Source organism: Diabrotica undecimpunctata, chromosome 4 (assembly GCF_040954645.1).
Source record: "Diabrotica undecimpunctata isolate CICGRU chromosome 4, icDiaUnde3, whole genome shotgun sequence".
Taxonomy (NCBI): domain Eukaryota; kingdom Metazoa; phylum Arthropoda; class Insecta; order Coleoptera; family Chrysomelidae; genus Diabrotica; species Diabrotica undecimpunctata.
The window spans coordinates 92,155,818-92,174,369 of record NC_092806.1 but is presented as its reverse complement, the minus strand read 5'-3'; the positions used below and the strand labels follow the sequence as shown (position 1 = coordinate 92,174,369).

The following is an 18,552-nucleotide window of genomic DNA, read 5'->3' as shown; positions in this document are numbered from 1 at the left end:
AATGAAATTGCCTCGTCAATTTTGAAATGGGCTGACAATACAATTCAAGTCAAGTAGAGGACATCACTCTTTGGACCAATAACTGCTATGGACAAAATAAAATTATAAGTATTATAATGTGCTATTTTTGGATACTGCAAATAAAGACGATCACTTAAAAGTTTTTACTGAAAGGGCACACACATATGGAAGCAGACACTGTTCATGCTTTAATCGAAAGAAAAAGAAAGAAACTCTCCAATTTGGCCATTTTAACACCATGGGACTGGCAACAACTAGTTAGGCAAACATCAGGTAAATACACAGTGCACAAAATGGAACTTGCAGATTTCAAAAACTTCAAAACGCTATTCGATAAGAAATTGTCATCTAATCCTCCTTTAGTAAGTAGAAAAAAAATGTTAATAAAGACCTTGTTCTACTGTCAACATGTATTTTCCTACAAGTCCAACAAGAACAGATTGGAAAGTTCTTTTATAAGACCGATTTCAATAATCAAAATATGTATGAAGTGGACTTCATGAGGTATCGAAGACAGCAAGTAACGTTTCCAGCCCAATTAAATCAAATCTCAGTAATCCCATTACCAATTACAAAACAAAAGTACAATGACTTAATTGCATTACTGCCTTTTGTTCCGTCAGTTTGTCATGCGTTTTATCAAAATTTAACACATAGCGATGTAGTCACAAACGATTACCCACAAGAAGATGAAGATGATATGGAGCATCTTTAACACTTTTGAAACTTGTCGTCTATAATTTTACTTAATTATTATAACATTATAATATTTACCTCTAATAAAATAATAGTATAGGCTGTTTAATGTGTTTGTATTGTTAATTTTAAAAAATTTTAAAACTGCTCTCCTGAAAAAGTAAGAAAATGGACATAGTGTCCTTTACCTCCGAGGTACGGATATATATATATATTTAAACTTTAGCTATAAGCGATAGCGGATTTCGCTAAAAGATTTTATCTTTTACACATTTCGCATAGAGCAGAGGATACAGAAAACGATATTATCATATCGTTTTCGTTCACGGCCGCCAAAGCAGGTGGCGCCTTTGTAAGCTAACTACTGTTGTAGTGAAGTTTTGGGAGACATTCGTTGGACTTTCCAAGTTTGAATTTGTATCAGCCCAAGTGTCTGATGAGGCTGGGATAGGCCGAAATGATCATAACACTTTATTGATAAAGATTCGAGCACGGGAAGTTTAACGAAATTGTCCTCCTAGGCCATATATTTGGCCATTTAATTTAATAAAGCGAAAGCGGCTTTCGCTAAAAGATTTTATCTTTTACATATATATATATATATATATATATATATATATATATATATATATATATATATATATAACTTATAATATATATATATATATATATATATATATATATATATATATAACTTACCAAAACGTAAAACGGGACACTTACATTAATGAAGTGACAAATAAAAGTTGATATCTGATATATTATTATCATGGTTTACTGTCAAAGGTAAAGTGGAGATATGTTATGACTTTAAGAGCTTTTTATGGTGTTGTGTATATTTATTATTATTTAAATCAGATTGAAATATATTTTATTTAGGTTTTGTGTATCTTTTTGTCATTTATTGCGTTGATATTTCTTTTTATTTCTATTGATTTTATTTCTATGAAAAAATAAAATCTAGTTCCACATGTAATATAATGTATTGAATCTAAACCCAAAAAAAAACTAATTTTATATTAAATATAGTACGGTTCCAGAAACTCAAAACTATACTACATATATATATATATATATATATATACATATATATATATATATATAACTATACTACATATATATATATATATATATATATATATATATATATATATATATATATATATATATATAGCTAGAAGATTTAAACTTTTACACATTTCGCATAGCCCAATCCACACAATCGTCCTTTTTATAAATCGGTACTGTGTGAGCCTTCTGCCAGTAAATTCGTATATCTTTCCATATGGCATTAAATATCCTTAGTAATAACTCTTGTATCTTGTCCCATTTTTTTTTCATCATTTCCATTGTTATTCTTGGACCTTGAATGCGACATCAATGAAAAAACTGGAATCATTCGAGCTGTGGGTGTACAGAAGAATTCTGAAAATATCATGGACAGAACACGTCACAAAGAGGTTCTGGGAAGGATGAACAAAGAAATGGAAATTTTAAATACAATAAAAACAAGAAAATTAGAATATCTCGGACATATTACACGTGGAGAGAAATACACCTTGCTCCAACTTATTATGCAGGGAAAAATCCAAAGAAAGAGAAGCATAGGGAGGCGTAGAATGTCATTTCTGCGCAACCCGAGAGAGTGGTACGGATGTACATCAAATGAACTTTTCAGAGCAGCCGTCTCAAAAGTCCGAATAGCTATGATGATTGCCGACCTCCGCCGCGGAGATGGCACTTGAAGAAGAAGATTGTTATTCTGTCATACCCCGGTGGCTTCCCATTTTTCATTTTTGCTATAGCTTCTTGCAGCTCATTTATGATTATAGGATCTACATTATCATCTTCTATTCTTTGATTGAACAGGTTGTTTTCTTCTTGATATCAGTGAGTTTGTAGCATCTCTTGAAAATAGTTCATTATTTCATTTTCTTCTGTGAAAATTTCGCCAGTTTCATTCTTTGTTTTTTATGTCTTGAATTTTTTCTTTTCTCGTTGATTTCAAAACTCCATAGAACAGTTTCTGATGCTCTTTACTGTCTGTTTCCATCTTTTCTCCAAATTCTGTCCATTTGTCCTTTTTTGCTTTTGTAACAAATTCTTTTACTAATCTTTGATATCTTTTTCAATTTCAATTTTTTTTTCAATTTCAATTTACAAATTGAAATTTTAACACTAAAAAATAATTATGAAGACAAAAATAGGCTCCTAAACTTACTATATATTACTATATATATTTGACTTATATTTTTTTAATTATTGCAAAATTGTTATATTATATGAATGTGACATTAACTTATGGTTATCAGTGATTGATTTGTAAAATATTTGTTACACCTTGCCTGTTTATAATCTGATCATTTTTATAGTTTTATTTCCTTTGTGTTGTTTGTAATACGATTGGAAACTCGCATTCTTTTCATAGGAAGTTAAATAAAGTTTGTTTCATGATTAGGTTCACGAGATTTATAAAGTCTCTATAAAGACTTGACTTTCAATTCTTCACTGCAGTTAATATGTAAATGAGTGCAAACTTAACTTAAAACTTACCACTAAGAGATGTACTGTTATCCTGTCGATAAGCAGGGATTGTGGCGGCAGTACCTTGAGGTGGCCAAAAGGTTTTCCTGGGAACAGATACCCAGGAGACCCTTTCACCTTCCCTTGCTCTTTCCAATTCAAGAATAAATTTTCCATCTAAAAAAAATATTAATTTTTTAATTAATATACTACCACTAAAATAGGGAACAAATCGCAGAAGAGTGATATTGTATGTCAGCTGCACAAAAATGGTGACCATTTAAAATGCAGAAATTATAAAAGAATAACCTTTCTCAATTCAGTATACAAAATATTTGATAATGTACTATAATAGTTATTTAATTGCATGTTTGCAATACTCATAGAGGCGACGCCCTGCTACAAGCACTGCATAAACTTTTACTTCTTGTCTGGCAAAATGAGACCATGTCCTATGAATGGTCTCAAGGCGTGATATGCCCGTATAAAAAAGACGATCAGCTCCAGTGTGACCAGTACAGAGGTATAACCCTGTTAACAACTGCTTACAAAATACTAGCAAATATTCTCTACGAAAGGTTACAAGTTTACACAGTTGGCATGGTTGGAAAATACCAGGCCAGATTTACTCCAGAAAAATCAACAATTGACTAGATTCGTTTAATAAGACCGATCCACGAGAAAACATTAAAATTTAACATTGAAACCCATCACCTATTCGTCGACTTTAAGACCACATACGATAGTGTCAAGAGAACAGTGAGTTTGGTATACCAGAAAAGCTTTAACGAGAATGACAATGTCTAACTTAAAAGCCAGTGTTATAATACTTAAAAGCCAGTGTTATAATTCACAAAGGACTACCAAAGCTCAGACGTCACAATGGGCGGGGATTTTAAAAACTTTTATAAACATTTCTAATTTGTGTGTATTTGTCTAATAAGATTTTGGAAATATTGGTTTTTTAATTGTTTGGAGAATAATTAAGGACTTTTGGTTATGAACATTCATTCTGTGCGATTGGTATTATTTGTTGTTCGTGAACTTGTGAGGTAAGAATATCAAAGTATTAAGATATTTACTACGAATGTTCATATTTTAAGGATATTTTATGGTTTGATTAAAACTTTAATTATTTTTTACTGAATTTCAAAGTATTTTGTTGTTTTTATCGGGGTTGTTTCAAAATTAATCAATAAATCATTGAATTTATTTACGAAGTTAAAAAATATTTTAAAATGTTTTATCTTAATGTTTTATGCTTTCTCAAGTGCTAGTGATTTTATCCCCTAAAAGACTAAATTTCCTCGTTTTCTCGTAGTTTGATTGTCAGTATTGAAAAATTCAGCAATACTGGATAGCTTCAACACATGTTTATTAGCCATTATATGCCCAGATTTAAAAAATAAACTCAAAAACTATTAAAACAGTCAAAAAACATTATTTTTAAACACTCATTATGGCTATTTCATATAAAGGTTTCTACAGAATGCTATATTACAACTTAAACTACGAGAAAACGGATATCTTAATTATTTAAAAGGATAAAATCACTGGCAACGAAAAAAGAATAAAACATTAATTTAAATATTTTTCAACTTCGTACATAAATTCAATGATTTATTGATTTACTTTAAAATAACTCTGATAAAAACCACAAAAAAATACCTTGAAATGCAATAAAAAATAATTAAAGGTTTATCATACAATAACATAACCTTAAAATATGAACATTCATAGTAAATGTCTTAATACTTTAATATTCTTACCTCACAAATTCACGAACCACAAATAATACCAATCGCACAGAATGAATGTTCATAACCAAAAGTTCTTATTTATTCTTCAAACAATTAAACAACCAATATTTCCAACTTCTTATGGGACAAATACACACAATCCACAAAGAAACCTGTAGCTGGCTGTATACCATGTATACACATTCCATGTGGAGTCGTACGTTGCCATGTTATCTATTTCTGTTGTAAGTTAAACATCGTAGTATTTAAAATCACATAATGTAACTCAAATTTAATTTAACAAAATTTAAAGGGTTTTTCCCATGTATTTAGTGGCTCAAAATATGTACATTCAGATAGCATTGATGATGGAATATTAATTCCGAAAAAGTTCTGTGAGGTAGTCCATAGCTTTACGAGGTAGGTTTTTTAGTACCTCATCAGTGATTAAATCATAGCCTGGAGCTTTTTTTGGGTTGGTTGATATTTTCTTTTATTTCAGTTATTACCTCTTTAGGAGATGTTGGTCTTACTACTTCCTCTACTTAAACTGGTTCTTCCCAACTTTGCTGATCTTCTTGGCTTTTATTGGGTTTGAACGTGTTTTGAAGATGTTTAGCAAATTTGTGTGCTTTTTCTTCATTGCTCCTGGCCCAATGGGTGGGGAGTGGATAATTGGTTTTTTAGTTTTTTTTGTAGCTTTCCATAAAGAATCATCAGTTATATTATCACCCGTTAAATTTTGTAAGTATGTATTAATTGTTTCATTCTTTAGTTGTTGGATTTCTCTTTTGAGTTCTTGACTCGTATTGTTTAATCTGGTTTTATCTTGAGGAAACCTAGTAGGTTGCCATATTTTTCTTAGTTTTCTTTTATCGCTTATTAATTTTCTTATTTCCTTTTACCCTAGGTTTCAGCACAGAAGTGTTTTCCCATGCTGCTTGCTGGATAATGTGCACAAACAGTTCAACTTCCTCATCTGGCTGCTTTGGTTTTTGTAGGGGTGCAGCCAGGTTGATTTTCTCTTCAAGAAATAATTTGAAACTTTCCCAATCCGTTAGTTTATTAGTTAATATTGGAATATTATCTTCTTTAATGATCGTATTGTTTAGAGTTAATACTATGGATGAATAATCCGAGTTCATATCCCAACCATCATCAATGTCTGGGTAATTGACAAATATTTTTAATTAGGAAGAAATCTATTAGGTCATCAGGAATTTTATTTCTATCTGTACGCACATATTTTGGTCTGTCAGTTTTGGTACGCAGTATTATGGTCGAATCATATTGATCCGCACCTATGTTTGTTGATAGCCAATAGAAGTTCCTTGTTTTTAGTGGTAGTTAGTCTAGAGCCCAAATGAGTATTCTTTGCATTAACGTCTCCTACTATATATTTCTCTCCTAAGGTATTCAAGAACTCGTTATATTATTCTTTTTTGATGGAATACCTAGGCGGACAATATATTGAACTAACATTGATATCACAGTTTTTAGTTCTTACACCTACCGTAGTCGCTTATGTGCAGTCTAACTCTTCGTGATGAAGTATATTAATTTTAATCACGATTGCACTACCTCCTTTGGCTGCATAATCAGGGTGTATTGTGTGATACACTTTATATCCTTTGAATTGTATGTATGATTGATTTGTAAAATGTGTCTCAGATATGATTCAGATGTCAATTTTCTAGATGTCAAGGATCGCCCGTAACTGTTAGTGATGTAGCAACCCATACAAAAAGGCAAAAATGGATTGAATACTGTGAAAGTTTAAATCGCCATACACCAATTTCACAAATTTGGAAACGGGTAATCTCATATAAAAATTGAAAAGTCCAAAATAGATTACCAATAGACCCAAATTCGGACTGGATAGAAGAGTTTCACATCAAAATTTCGCCGCCATGACTACCAACAAACAGGGATGAATATGATCTCCAAATTTCGTCAATACCAAGGAATACGACCTATCTAAGCGATGGATTTCTGATCTGGGAACTGGAACGATCTATCAAACATACCAACAATAGCTCTCCTGATATAGATAGTATTTCATATTCCATGCTTTATAATTTGCCAACTAATCAGAAAAGATCTCTCTTAAGAATATATAATGCAATATGGACAGGACAAACAACAATCCCTGAAAGTTGGAAGAAGTATATTAACTTCACAATAAAAAAACACGACAAACCGGATTCCGTTCCAACGTCTTATTACAGGCCCATACCATTAGCTTCATGTGTTTTGAAAACCTTCGAGAGGCTTATCAAAAATCGTCTTTAGCAATGGTTAGAGAAAGAACATGGAAATGTTAAAATACACTCGCGATCATAAAATCCGGGTCACCTTGAAAATTTCAAGTTTCTGGAAGATTTTTGCCTCTGGTGCAGTAATAACATTTTTTTAGGCTAACATATTTTTTTATTTGTCATCAATGTTTGTTTTGAAAGAAAAAAAAACGGTTTTTTATTGTTTTTATTGAAAAAGCAGAAAACAAACCAAATTGTTGATAAAACAGGCATACGAAAAAAATGGAAAATACAGAACGTGGTAAAATGTCAGTGAAATTTCAATGACTAATATCGTGTATTGTCTCCACTTGCTCTAATGACCTCTTGCAGACGACGGGACATACTCTCAATTTTTCTCAGGATTACATGTTGTGGTATGTTATTCCACTCTCTCACTAACAGATCCTTAAGCTCCTGTGCGTTGTTAGGAGGACATGTTAGGGGTTGAATACGTTTTTTCAAATCGTCCCAGATATGTTCGATGGGATTCAGGTCAAAACGACGTTTTCTCCAAGCCTTGCCTTGGTATGCATAACATGTTCTTCCAGAATCTCCGTAATGTCCCTTCGTGCAGTTAAGGACCCATTTTTGATGAAGGGTAATCCTGTGCGGAAGTCGGAAGATACACCTCCCCAAGCCATGACCGAGCCTCCACCAAATGGCATTCTTGGAGCAATGCGAGCTTGTGAAAATCATTCACCGGTTCTCCTCCAAACTCTTACACGTCCATCGGATCTAGTTAGGCAGAAACGGGATTCATCTGGGAATAACTCTTTGCTCCAATCATTAATTCCCCAATGCGCGTATTATCGAGCAAAAGCTAGTCATGCAACTCGATGCGCCAGACGAAGTGGCGGTCCTGTAACCATTACCCGAGAAGATAGTCCAAAAGAACGAAATCTTCTCCTGACTGTTGCAACGCTAACATTACGATTTCGTACTTCTTGTAGACGATTTCGATGCATAATCGCAGTTGAGGTCCGGTTTCGTAAAGCCTGAAACACAAGAAAACGGTCATCTCGTACCGTGGTTATTCTTCTTTGTCCAGAGCCAGGTCGTCTGGATAGCAAACCCTTCTCCTGAAAGCGTTGAAGCACTCGTTCAACCGTAGAAAGGCTTACGCCAACAGTTCTTACGACTTGCCGTTGAGTGTGATCGTCTTTCACAATCACAACAATTTGTGCCGTTTCAACAACAGTCAAGGGTATTTTTGGCAAAAAATAAACAATATTAAACACTAATAATGGCACTAATGGTGGCAATAATAAACGTTTGTTCGTTGCGTTTGAACAGAAAGTCGAAGCACAAATGAGACATTTAAAACAAGCGGCAGTTACAGGAACCGTTCATTTTGGGAAGTGTGCACTTTTCCGCGAAATCGTCACTATTGAAATTCTTTGTTGCAAAGGAAACCGCTAAGCCGACAACAGTTCTTAGAAACTTTCAAGGTGACCCGGATTTTATGATCGCGAGTGTACTATTAATTGGAAAAAAATATTCTTATCACAAATTGAGCTTATACAAAAAACAAAAAAAAAATTGTGTACTTATAAAGTCTGTAGACCCAGTAGAAGAATAGTTGTAGTTCATGATAAGTAGATTCTTATTTGACAAATCGAATATTTCAACGTGAAATAACCAAAAAATGAGGCACTTTTCGAAAAAAACTCTTTAAAACTTTTTTAAAGTATTTAATTACAATTTACTTTATTTATGTATTGTTTATACGATCTGTAAGCTTGATAGGTTCAAAGAGCTTATTTTTGAAAAAAAAAGGTTTTAAAGTAAAAAAAAATTTTTAATTTTGAAAAATATGCCTTTTATTCAAAAAAAAAACTTAAAAAATATTAGTGATCTAGAGGAGTAAAAAATATAGGTTTTGCTTTTCTGAACTATTTTGGATTTTTTTTTGTTTTTCTGTAAGACAAAAATTGGTTAAGATATTGCTGTTCAATGTTTGCATACACTCGTGATTAGTGACTCATTCTAGCCCTTTTAAAAATAAGGGTTTAAAAAAACATTAATTTAAATGATCTTATTACCCTTAAAAAAATTACAAAATGGCTTTTTTTAAGTACTTCATAGCTCAAAAGTTAAGCGAGTTATGAGTAAAAAACCAATCACATACTTTAGGAGATATCAGAATGCGTATTGTAAGATACACAACACATTTTGGTTTTAATGCACAGACACATTTTCACTTATTCTTAAAAACTAACAAGGGATGTAAGTTAAAATAAAATAAATTCATATTTTGATTACAAAAATTATTTTATTTATAGTTTCAATTAGTTTCCATAGTATCTATAACTATTCGAATTTCTTCGCAATGAGTGGTTTTTACAAGGGCAGAAATTATGTGGTAAAAATTAAAACAGTAAAGAAATCGAAATTTAATGTCACAATAATTTACAATTATGATTTGTCCATGCAAATTAGTTGAGACAAGATATTCAATCAATTTTTTTTAATTAACTAATCTAGGGAGTAGGATTTATGGATTTGAATCAATTACCTGCTTTAATTTACAATTATACGATTTTTGTCTAATAGGGGTAATTTTCACCCCTAAAAAATAAAAAGCAGCCAACGGCACAAGCCCAAAAGTGAAGTGGAGGGTAAGTAGCGCCTAAATCCAAATTTTCATGCAATTCGGTGGTGACACAGCTTGGTTGTTCATTAAATAGTGAAAGCACAGATAACTTTTATAATGAAGTACCTACTTAATAACAAAATTTGCTTACCCATCAATTTTAACTGTATACTTTTCAATAAGAATATTTATATACAGTACCGCTTTTATATAATCACAAAATGTGCAGGTGCAAAATGAAATTATAAATTACTAACCATATCTTTAATAGTAATTTTGAAACTAGTTCCATTTTGTAAGTGGGCGCCGAAAAAAAGAAACAATAAAATAAAAAACAATAAAAGAAAGAATAAAAATAATAAAAAGAAAAAATAGACATTAACACACATTTTTTTACTCAGACTCAGACATCAACTTTTACCCTACTACGTGAAGAAGGATGAGTTTTCAATTAAAGTTAAATTAAATTATTATATTTACATAAAAAATATATTCTGGCTAATTGGTCTTTACCAAAGCCATTTAATTAAGTAAACAAAAATTTCTTTAAGTGTCTTTCGTATCATGGCTGTAACAGTCTTGACAATATTGTAATTACCACTATTTTTCTTAATTCGTGTATTATATTTATTCTTTCAAAAATAAGTTGAGCTTACCGAAAGTACAAGCTGAATATAGCCGCAAATGTCAAAAATATTTCGGTTTGGCAGTGTTGGCATGTTTTTATAATGCATATGTTGTATGCTTCAAATATAAAGAGATAAAGCTTTTAAAAAGTACATTTTGATTATACTATTTTAGGAATTCTGCAATTTTTAATTTATATGAAGCTATACCGAGTATATATTTGTCTCTTTCGAGATTAATTGCAAACATCTGTTGTTATCTGGCAACTGCTGATTTGACGATTGCCAAATCTATCCCCTAATCTTTCAAAGGGTAATTGCTAAAAAAAATTCTAATAATTAATTGCAATTAATCTCCAAAGAAACAAATATTTACTCATTGTTGTTTTATATAAATCAAAAATTGTAGAATTCATAACATAATATAAACAAAATGTACTTTTCTAAAGCTTTATCTTTTTATATTTGAAGCATACAGCATCTACATTATAAAAACATGCCAACACTGCTATACCGAAATTTTTTGTTCCATGTTTGACATTTGCGGCTATAATCAGCTTGTACTTTCGGTAAACTCAACCAAAAATAATTTAATGTATTTATACTAATTCTGTAAATTGACTGAAGGACTTTGGTCGATGGCCTTTTGGTACTTGGAGTTACGTAAGGGCAATACAGGAAAAGAAAAAATAAAAGAAATGCAATGTATAGTATGGATAGAGTGTTACCGTTTTTTTTATATTGAGCTCTTATTGAGCAAATTGAATGTACTGACAATACAGCAACAGAAACAATAAAAGAAATGCAATCTGTAGTATGAGTAGGCGAATGGTTTTTTTACAGTGAAGCTGTGGCACACCCGGGGGGTGGGGGTTTGGGGGTTAAACTCCACAAGGGATGTAAAGTTAAAAAATATATAAAGAATAATAGGAAAATGTAAATTGTCTTTCACACACAATACAAAAAAATCAAAAACGCTAATTTAATAATTAAATTGCAACTTTAAATATGCAGAATACAATAAGTATTGTATAAATATACAATATTTAATAATATTTTTCATTATATTTAGATATAGATACCTAATATTAGTCTCATGATAAAAGTAGACAGAACGAGTCTGTTGCGAGAAGCATGTACCTACAGGACTGTATCTGCGGCGGCCTTGTGGACTATCACGGGTTGTGTTCCTCTGCATGTGTTAGCACTAGAAAGGAGACATCTTTGAGAGAGGAGAGCATTTGACAACAGCTATAAAGAAAACGGAAAGATCAATGGAAAGATGGCAAGAAGAGTAGAACAACACGGAAGATGTTGCCAATGGACCAAGATGCTGATCCAGAGCCTAATGAACTGGGTAGATTGTCCTTTTTAGGACGTATTTTCATAGGTTCAGAAAGACAGATATAGGTAAATGCCTATACTGCGAATATTCCGTTACTCACACAATGCTGGAGTGTAATAATGTACAGTGGAGAGAAACAGAATGTACAGAGAAATAGGTATGAACTCTGTGACTGTGAGAGAGATGATCGTAAAGATGACGGGAAATAAGGAGGGATGGAATAGTGTTCATAATTACATCCGAACAGTAATACGAAAGAAGAAGAGAAAGACCAACCGGACCAATTACAAAGATAAGATCTAGATAAGAGAAGGGAGTATTCCAAAAATGTCGTCAGCCTTACAGCGGCCATCCCACTTTCGGAGTACGGTACGTGCGACAGTCAACTGCGCACAAGTAGGAGAGGGTGGTTTTAGTTGGTAGGCAGGATAACAGATACCTGTGGAGTAGCATAAAATGGAGGTAGCATAAAAAATTGTGGTGCACCACTGTAGTGAAGAGACAGATTAATAGATTGCAGGCAACAATAATACATTTAGAAGCCATATCTTACATACGAGTCTATATTAAGCGCTTCCTATCTTTAAATAAAAAAAAGTGTGTGCGAGATACCAAAACTTTTTATTCATTTGAAAGGCCTCTTGATGCCATTATGTATGGAATATAACACCGCGGTTTAGTGGCTGGGTGATGCGCATCTTAAATACATATAAATAAAATAAATACCAGATGTATAATACGCTAATTGGTTTTAGTATGACCGGTACAGAACAGATAGATTCCAAGATTCCAGACAAATAAATTTTTATAATTTTAGTGAAAAGAGAAATCAGTTGTCTTTCAAATAGTATTAGAGTTTCCTATACCTAAATTTGATACTTTTGGAGATAACAGTGAGGTCGATTTAAATCCGCTCCGTAATAAACTCCGAAATACTGGAGAATTACGAGTAGATAAATCGCCAAATTAGTACAGCGTGTTAATAAAGTTAAAGTGAAATTATCTAAACGAACAACCTGAAAAGTAAGATTGTTGCATTATTATTTTAACAGAGTTATTCAAAGTATTTTTAAAATTACTATCAATGGGCATTTTAAATAAAAGCAATCAAGTTTTTATCACTGATGAGAAGTCAAGGTCCAATGGGTCGACTAGCCTTTTAGACAAGGTGAAAAGAGCGGGTTCGTTCGGAAAAATATTCCCATGAAACTTTTTCGCATAATCATTTTCATGAAATACTCAAGAATAATTCAAAAATAATGTTTTTTACTTGTGTTTTTGAGCCTTGAAAATCGTATTTTTACGTTTTTCTCAGTTTTAAATTATTTATAACTCGAAAACGGTCAAGTTTACAGAAAAACTACAATAGACTTATTTTGTTCAGAATGATCCAAAAAGTTAAAAAAAAAAAATGTCAGAGTCCAAAAAAATTTATTGTTATAATTTAATTAGAAAAATTTGAACAACTTTTCGCCTGAACGACCTCTTGAACCTTATTTTAGTGTATTTATCTCATGAAAGTGCTTATGTAAAAAAATCTAATGGAAATATTTTTCGGGACAAACCCGAGCTTTTCGCCTTGTCTATTTTCCTTCTTTCCGCAGTGCTAATTACAAAGTGATTAAGGTGACGAATAAAAGACAGTCGGTTTTAGACTGAAATAAAAATAACACATTATTAGTTGTTAATATATTCACTGTATCATTATTATATTATCGTAAGAATTAACCTTGGATTCAAATTCAATGGACGATAGAAACACAAGAGAAGGAATGGAAAATTTTATAACCAGACAATTGCCAATAAAAGTGAAATTAGGGAATGCCGCAAAGATTGGATGAATCTCTGCATTATAGAAACAAAAACAATAATAGAAAAAACAGAGATATTCACAAACAAGAACAAGTTAAAAACCACAAGACCGAATTTACATAAACAATGGCCTAACAGGGAAAGAAAAAGAAATAAAGAAACAAATAAGCAAAGTGACGAAAGAGAAAGGAAAAATTGCAAGAATATGATATAAAAAGTTAACAGTAGATGGTAGGAAATGGATATGGGATGAAGTGAAGGAACAGCTATCCGAAATAAAAAAGGGGAAACTGAACAATTGTCAAAAAACTAATAAATAGTAAGGAACAAAGGAAAAATTGTAACTATATGACTACGATAACGACGATGGTTTTGAAGGCAGAATAAAAAGATAGCAAGAAAGAAAACAAGCAAATGGAAATAGATCGAAAGTGGGAACATGGAACGTAAAAGGGACTTACGAGAAAGGAGCATTAAAAATTTTAGATGAAATACGTGAGAAATATAGAATCGAAATAATGGCCTTACAAGAAACCAAGCAGCTGGAAAGTGAGAGTGAAAGTGAAAGTTGGAAAAGGTAGTCTTTTTAATACCGGCGGGACAAAATAGATACCTACAGATGAGTTTTATGGTATCAGAGAGAATAAGAATAGTAGTAAATGATTTTCAAGCAATATCAGACCGACTGTGCTATTTAAAATTAAGTGGGAAATATAGAAAAATCGTCATAATTAACGATCATCCTCCTACAGAAGAGAAAGACATGGAAATAAAAAATGAGTTCAATGAGCAATTTGGTGAGATCATTGGAAAAGTACCAAAATATGACATAAAAATAATCGTGGGAAATATGAATGCGAAAGTCGGAAGAGAAGACATTTATATGAATATAACAGGTGGTAAAAGTCTGCATAAAGACAGTGATGACAATGGAAAAAAACTAATAGAATTTTCAATGGAACACAACCTTAAATAGCAAATAGACAATTTGATCATAAAGATTAAAAATCATACATAAAATAACCTGGATATCTCCTGATATGAAAACGAGAAACCAAATAGACCATGTTCTTATTGAAAGAAAACACAATAGATCAGTGACGGATTGTAGAAGCTACAGAGGAGCAGATGCCGATAGTGACCATATATTGACAATAGCCACACTTAAGCAAGAAATTCCTAATCTAGAAAAGCAAAACAACAGAAAAAATACCAGGTAAAGCAGCTCCAAAATAAAGAGGTAGTAAAAAGAATAGAGGAAGAAATAAACAAGGGATTGGGAAAAATCACGACTGGGAACCTAGAGGAGGAATGAGAACAAATACAAACAGCCACGATACAAGCCGTAGATCTTAGCATTGGAAAAGCAAAAAAAGAAAAGGGAGAACACTGGTTTTATGAGGACTGCAAACGAATTCTAGCACAAAGGAATAACGCAAAAGTGGATAATATAAGCAGTAATACAGAAAAAAAGTAAAGAGCATTATAAAACCAATAGGAGATAACCAAAACGATTATGCAGACAAAAGAAGAGAAAATTACTGGAAAAACAACTAAAAATAATAGAAGACAACTATGTTCAAAAAGAATTCAGAAATTTTAATCAAAGAGTAAAAAAGTCACGGGCAACACAAAATAAACGTACAATGTTTTGCAGAAATAAAGATGGTATGTTACTAGGAGACCATACAGAAAAATTAAACAGATGGGCAGAGTATTTTGATAAATTATTAAACGATAAAGACCAACAGAAATACAACAGCGAACACAACAAGAAACAGAGCAACAAACACAAGAACCGACAGAGCAAGAGGTAACAAGTAAAGAAATTTAAAAAATAATAAAAGTGTAACAGAAAGCGGAGTGCCAGCAGAAATATTAAAAGTAGAGGATATACTGCAGCAAAAAATAACGACTTGCCAGAGCAATGTAACACAGAACTGTCTGTGTGAACTGAAAACTACAGAGGAATCGCACTATTAGAAGTAGTATATAAAGTATTAGCAAAAATTATATAAAGTAGGTTAAAAACCTACGAAACAGAGCTAATAGGAGAATACCAGGCTGGTTTCAGACAGGGAAGAACAACAACTGATCAAAATTTTTATGAATAAATTATTACAAAACAACAGTTATGAATAAAATCTAGATTTGCATATGTTCTTTATTGATTTTAAACAGGACTCCGACTTCATCTTGTAGCAAAGAATAATCTTAGTGTATTTCTGTTTCCCAATCGTACGTATTAAAACACCGAATTCTTCCAATTTATCTTAACATCACCGAAGTTAATGTAAACCATTTTACAGTTTGTTTATATTTCACAAGAAGCGTATTTTGTCGGTATTCTTTGATCGAAGCCTCTTTTAGAATATTCTGCGTTTCAAATAAATATTCCAGTTTATATGTTTTGTTTATACCAAGATTATGCGAATGAATTTTAAAAGTAAGTGTTCACTCTCGGTAAAGCCGGCCGCTGATTAAGGCGTGTTTAGTTTTATTGGAGTCCGAATTTAGCATCAAATTCGTAATGTTTTGTGTTTTTCGCCTTTTCTCATGGGAAATTGTGTAGTATAGTAGCAGTTTTACTACAGTTAATGAAGATGACCTCATGTTGCCGTTGTGCTGTGCCTGTTTCAGTCTTTAAAGGGGACCAGTTTTCGAGGTTTGTAAACCGGTGCTGGCTTCGGTTTAACCAGATAATATCCCAGTTTAACCGTCAGAAACTTTAGTGCTGTTTTTCGGGGAAATCAGGTAACTTTTTGTGCTTTCATTAAGTACCACATTTTTTTTAAACAAGACATTTTTTTTTAAATAATAATTCCTTTCATTATTTAAAAATATAATTTTTTATTTGCAATAATTTTGTTATTTGCCACAGTTTATAGTACAGTAACATTTGTAAGTTTTTTAGCAATAGAGTTTGTAAATGAATAAGACATAATTATGTAAGTTTTTTCTTGTTTATTTATTTTGGTATGAATCTTGGTAACTAATAATGTGATTTTTTGTGCCATCTGTATTCTTGTAACTATTTGTGGTGAGACACAATAAATGTTTAATTTTTTGTGAACCATTTTGTTTGTTTATCTTGACTAACTCTCTAACCCCTTTTTTAGTTTCATTTGAAAAGATATATTTTTTATGTTTAATAATTATTTCAATAGTTACAACTAGCTGTTGCAATGTTTATAATTTGGCACCTCGAAGCGGCGTCCTTTTTAAATTGCTAGAGTTATTTCCTGTTTCCTTTTGTTTTGTTTGTCTCAAGAGATTCACGTTAGTACCCCTTTGTTTAATTTTTTTAGTTCCCCAATCCAACCCCTTTGCCATTCAACTTATCCACGACCCAGCTCTTCAAACAAAACCTGAGTGCCGTTCGCACAGTTTCGTTTATTTTGCTTGCCCACCCCCAGTAGTTTCTGTCCCCAACTTTCAAACCCCATAATAATCTATGTGGTAGGCAAAATTATACGTTACAAAATGGCGCCCCACGTTGCAGAAGATATAAGCAAAAAACTGAAGGAATACTGTAAACATACAGAGGATGTTGAAACAGAATGAAGAAATATAAAAAAATGTATAAATGAAACAGCTTCTGAACATGTAGGGATAGAGAAAAGAAAAAAAAAGAAGAATGGTATAATCAAGACTGTCATAACATGTTAAAAAAGAAGACAGAAATAAGACAAAAGTGGATCAGAACAAATAGACAAGAATATAAAGTAGAATACAACAAATTAAGGACATAATGTAAGAAACAGATAAGGAAAATTAAACGAACGTGGTTAAAAGATAAGATAAATGAAATAGAAAAAGAAAACACAAACAGAAACACAAAAGCATTTTATAAGAAAATTAGCGAGCAGAACAAAACCTTTAAAGGAAAGATAAAAGGCATGAAGGATAGAAATGGAAAAGTATCAGAAAATGACAATAAGTTTAAAGAAATCTGGACTGATTATTTTAAAGAATTATTAACAGTACAAGAGGACCAAGACTTAAATGAAAACGTGGAAGAAGAGACCACGATGATAGAAACCGAGCTAGAAAAACCAACGAAAGATAAAGTTGAGGACATTATAAACAGTAGTCGCAACGGTAAAGCACCAGGTATAGACGGTATAAACATGGAACTTATAAAATATGGTGGACATGAACTCAGAGAAAAAATATACCAATTAATAAAAGTCATATGGGATGAAGAAAAGATGACAGAAGAATGGTACGCAGGACAAATTATCACAGTCCATAAAAAAGGAGACCAACAAATGTGTAATAATTATAAAGAACTGATATTATTAAACACAGCGTATAAAATCATGTCAACCTTAATACAAAGAAGACTGGCCGAAGCGACTACAAATATCAAGCAAATTATGGAGAAAGCGTATGGATATAAAATAGAAATTGAATTGCTTTTTATAGACTTCCAACAAGCATTTGATTCAATAAACAGAGCGAAATTACAACTATGAGAGAAATGAGAATACACAACAAATTAAGACGATTAATAAAAATGACAATGAGCAAAACTGTAGTAACTGTTCACAAGAAGGAGACACAGAAGAATTTGTTATAAATAAAGGTGTACGTCAAGGGGATTCATTATCTGCAACTCTGTTTAATCTTGCCCTGGAATATATAGTCAGAAAAATCAACAAAGGTACACTTAGAACGAGAGAGGGACAAATAATAGCATAATATGCCGACGATATTGTGTTAATAACAAAGAACAGAAAAACAATGGAAAGTATGTTAAAAGAATTGGTAGCAGAAGTGAAAGTAATGGGCTTAGTAATAAATCAAGAAAAAACAAAAATAATGAGATTTGAAAAAAAATATGAAAACAAAAAGACTAGACTGGGAGAATATATATTTGAAGAAGTAGAAAAGT

At 31.9% G+C, this 18,552-nt stretch overlaps 1 protein-coding gene across 2 annotated transcripts in view; it reads right to left on the bottom strand.

Moving 5' to 3' along the window:
* H (transcriptional corepressor hairless) overlaps nucleotides 1–18,552 on the bottom strand; it is a 162,365-nt gene that overhangs the window by 89,459 nt on the left and 54,354 nt on the right. For both annotated transcript variants that reach the window (XM_072529907.1, XM_072529906.1), the window contains exon 2: nucleotides 3,271–3,417. In XM_072529907.1, coding sequence (XP_072386008.1) covers nucleotides 3,271–3,417 — 147 coding nt within the window. The remainder of the gene's footprint in view (nucleotides 1–3,270; nucleotides 3,418–18,552) is intronic.